Raw genomic sequence first — 3,307 nt, forward strand, 5'->3', positions numbered from 1 at the left:
GTAAAATATTTATCAACTTTGTCTAATAGATCTGATGGAAATTATGAAAAAAGAAGAAGAAATGAGCGGAAACTCACATTAAGAGATACAATTTTTGTAGTTTTTGCTATTTTTAATTTATTTCTGTTGCAGTTTTTTTAGGTGTAATTTATGCTTAATTTTTCTTATATCTTCTTAGGGTCTAGTGCTTTTTTATTTTTTGTTGCATATTTTAGGATTTAATGAGACTTCTTGGTGTTTATGATTACTTTATTTTTTCCATTGCCGTCAAATCTAAGGAATATAAATTGTTAAATGTTTGTTAGGGACAGGGGCGTACGTAACATTCAAGGTGGGGGTGCAATTGAACCCATAACTTTTAAAATACAATGGGTTCAATTAAAAATATTTAAGATTGAACCCACAAAATTTAAATCCTGAATGTGCATCTGGTTAGGGACTAAAAATATAAATTGTTCAAATGGCCTATTCTTAATATAAAATTGACTAAAAATATAAACTGCACCTGTAGATTACTCAATGTGCGTGCAAGTTGTCCCGGATCCCACAATCTTAAAGAAAAATCTTGAATATCATGGAATTTCCTATTCTTAATTTCAAATTGCCTTTTGGTTATTTCATTTCAATTAATTTGTGCTATTATTCAATATCGCTGAAGTACAACAATTAATATTAACATAATAAGCACATCCATGTTGACGTTTGAACATTGCCGCAACAAATAAACAATTAATTGTTCATTTTGACATTGCCACAACAAACCGACAATTCAGTTTTAATCGCGTAGTATCAGTTTGAGCTTAAATTTTTTATGCAATTAAGGGGTAAGCAATAAGCATATATGAAAATTAATTGTTCACTTTGACTCCGTTCAAATTTAGTTCAATCCTTGTTTTTTTTATTTTCTAGAGGATGTACTACCATTTATGAACTACAAATAAATATAATAAACATTGCTACTTAATGTCCCATAGATGCAAGTAAATATTTCACAGATTCTTAATTAGAACTTAAAAGACAATTGATTACAACTATTAAAATGTACATTAAATTCCTCATATTAAAGACATTTAAAGAAATTAAAAGATCACCGTACATTAACATTACATCCTACAATATAACTATGACATCCTCCCTCCAAATCTTCATCAAGTTCCAAATCCTCTCAACACTCCAAACACAAATTAATCATAACCAATCTTACATATTCGGTAAGAAAAATGGCTTCTTCTGTCTATGCATATGCACTTATTTTCTTATGCATATCCATGGAGGTTTCACTGAGCGTCTCACAATTACTTGGAGGTGGCAGCCTTTTGCCAGGTTTAGGAGGTCAGGTCGGTAATGATCTTCTTCCCGATATCTCAAAATGTTTAGCAACGGTGTTAGATGTTCCTGGATGTGTTGAGGAAATTATAACATCTTTCTTAAGTATTCAATTTCGATTGATTGGTCCTCAATGTTGCAAAGCTGCATTAGAATTTGAGGATAGTTGTTTACCAAAGATTTTTCCTTTGAGTTCTCTTTTCCCTTTTCCACTTAGGAGTCGATGTCCCATTCAAGGTTCATTACCATCAACGCCCCCTCAACCTCTAGTTCCAACAGTAGCACATAAAGTTAAGAACTAAGTTATTTACTTATTGTCCTTCGAATTCTTTTAATAAACTGGTGGTGATCGGACTTGCACGTAGGAGTTTTTGTTTTGCAAAATTAGTAACATGTTGAATTTTGTGATTGTTTTATTTAATGATGAAGCGGTTAGATAATGCACATTTTATTTATTTAATTATGTCTTTCAGTAATCTGCATGCATGCAATACAATATTTATTTGTTGTTGAATGCCAACTTTAATATATATCCATACCAGTTACGAGGGCATACATTCGATACATATACTCGTGGTAAAAAAAGAACAAAGAAATGTCAAGCAATAAATTAAATCAATATCATCAAAGCTTTAATAACTCCTTAGCTGTTAAATCTGCAAAAACTGTTAGCAGGGAAATTTCTTGCAAATTCACAACGAAATTAAAATTTCCTTTTTTTTATCGATTACTTACAGATTTGCCTAGAAAATGATACTTGCAGATAATTTTCCCCGGACAATCCCTAGGTAATATTATCATTCTAATTGGCCGCAAATTTACTGGGCAAACTATTCTCCTCAGCTAAATATTCTAGAGTTTAGGAATTTTCAGATTTCCGAAAAAAAATCCCAAACAAAATTCTCATCTAAATCACACTTTTCTTGTAATGGTGAACATACATCAACAATTCATCATAAATTTACTAGCTTTATGCTCAACTTAACGTAACTTTTATCCTTTATATTTAGTCTTGGACTGCCAATGTGAGTGGCATAGCTGCAAATTGCATTATTAAAAAAACGGAAAAGGGCCAAATATACCCCTGTACTATAAGAAAAGGGTCAAATATACCTCTCGTTATATTTTGGGGCCAAATATACTCTATCGTTTAAATATTATAATAGTATTCCACCAATTTTTTGAACCAATGGCTTAACCAAATTTTAGACAAGTGGAAGGACAAATGTCTTAAAAATTGGAGTGGCAAATGAATACGATTTGCCAAATAAGCTTGCCACTTGGCAAGTTAGTATCCTCTTTTAAAGCCTATAAATAGGTTCATGCTCCAGCAGAATGAAATCAAGAAATTCTCTTTTCTATTCCACATCCCTCGTGCACGTTCCCTCTCTTTACTATAACTTTCCTTCATTTTGTTTAATTATTCTTTTATGGTTGTTCTATATTTCCTTCTAAAACTTGTTGGTATATTTAAAATTTGTTGATTGTTGTATCCTCTAATTAATTAGAAAATGGCTTGTTTAATTCTGGGGGAATATTTTACTTTGCTGAAATAGTTTCTTAGGACAGTGTCTATCATGACTCAAGTCAGACTGTATATTTACTAAATATATTATCGTCGTAATGTTTATTTTTCAAGTGCTGATATTTTACTTTGCTAAATAAATAATATTTATTATTATTATTATACTGGTTTTATTTTGTGATTTTCCCAACAACTATTGAGTCAAATATACCCCTCCTCTCTTAAAGTTGTCCAAGGTGAACATTCTATCCTATGTGACATTGACAATTGATGAGGTGGATGTCACATGGCATTGCTACCTCATCACCCCTGGCCCACTTCTTGGTCTTCCATAATGTTAAGCAAAAATGGGTATGTTTTACACCGGGGGTGATATCTGTCTCAGCTTTTTAAGCACATGTATTTGATATCGTTAGCGGTTAACTTTTCCAGGGAATATGTTAAACTTAAGTACAG

The 3,307-nt window shown here is 31.6% G+C and overlaps 1 protein-coding gene across 1 annotated transcript; it reads left to right on the forward strand.

The window, feature by feature from the left end:
• Positions 1–1,220: 1,220 nt before the first annotated feature.
• LOC132639905 (uncharacterized) lies at positions 1,221–1,628 on the forward strand. Its single transcript, XM_060356292.1, has one exon. The coding sequence runs from the start codon at positions 1,221–1,223 to the stop codon at positions 1,626–1,628; it is 408 nt and encodes a 135-aa protein (XP_060212275.1).
• The last annotated feature ends 1,679 nt before the right edge of the window (positions 1,629–3,307 follow it).

This window comes from Lycium barbarum, chromosome 5 (genome assembly GCF_019175385.1).
Source record: "Lycium barbarum isolate Lr01 chromosome 5, ASM1917538v2, whole genome shotgun sequence".
In the NCBI taxonomy this organism is placed as follows: Eukaryota; Viridiplantae; Streptophyta; class Magnoliopsida; order Solanales; family Solanaceae; genus Lycium; species Lycium barbarum.

Coding starts and splice junctions, on each gene's coding strand:
- LOC132639905 (XM_060356292.1), top strand. CDS start 1,221: ATGGCTTCTTCTGTCTATGCATATGCACTTATTTTCTTATGCATATCC.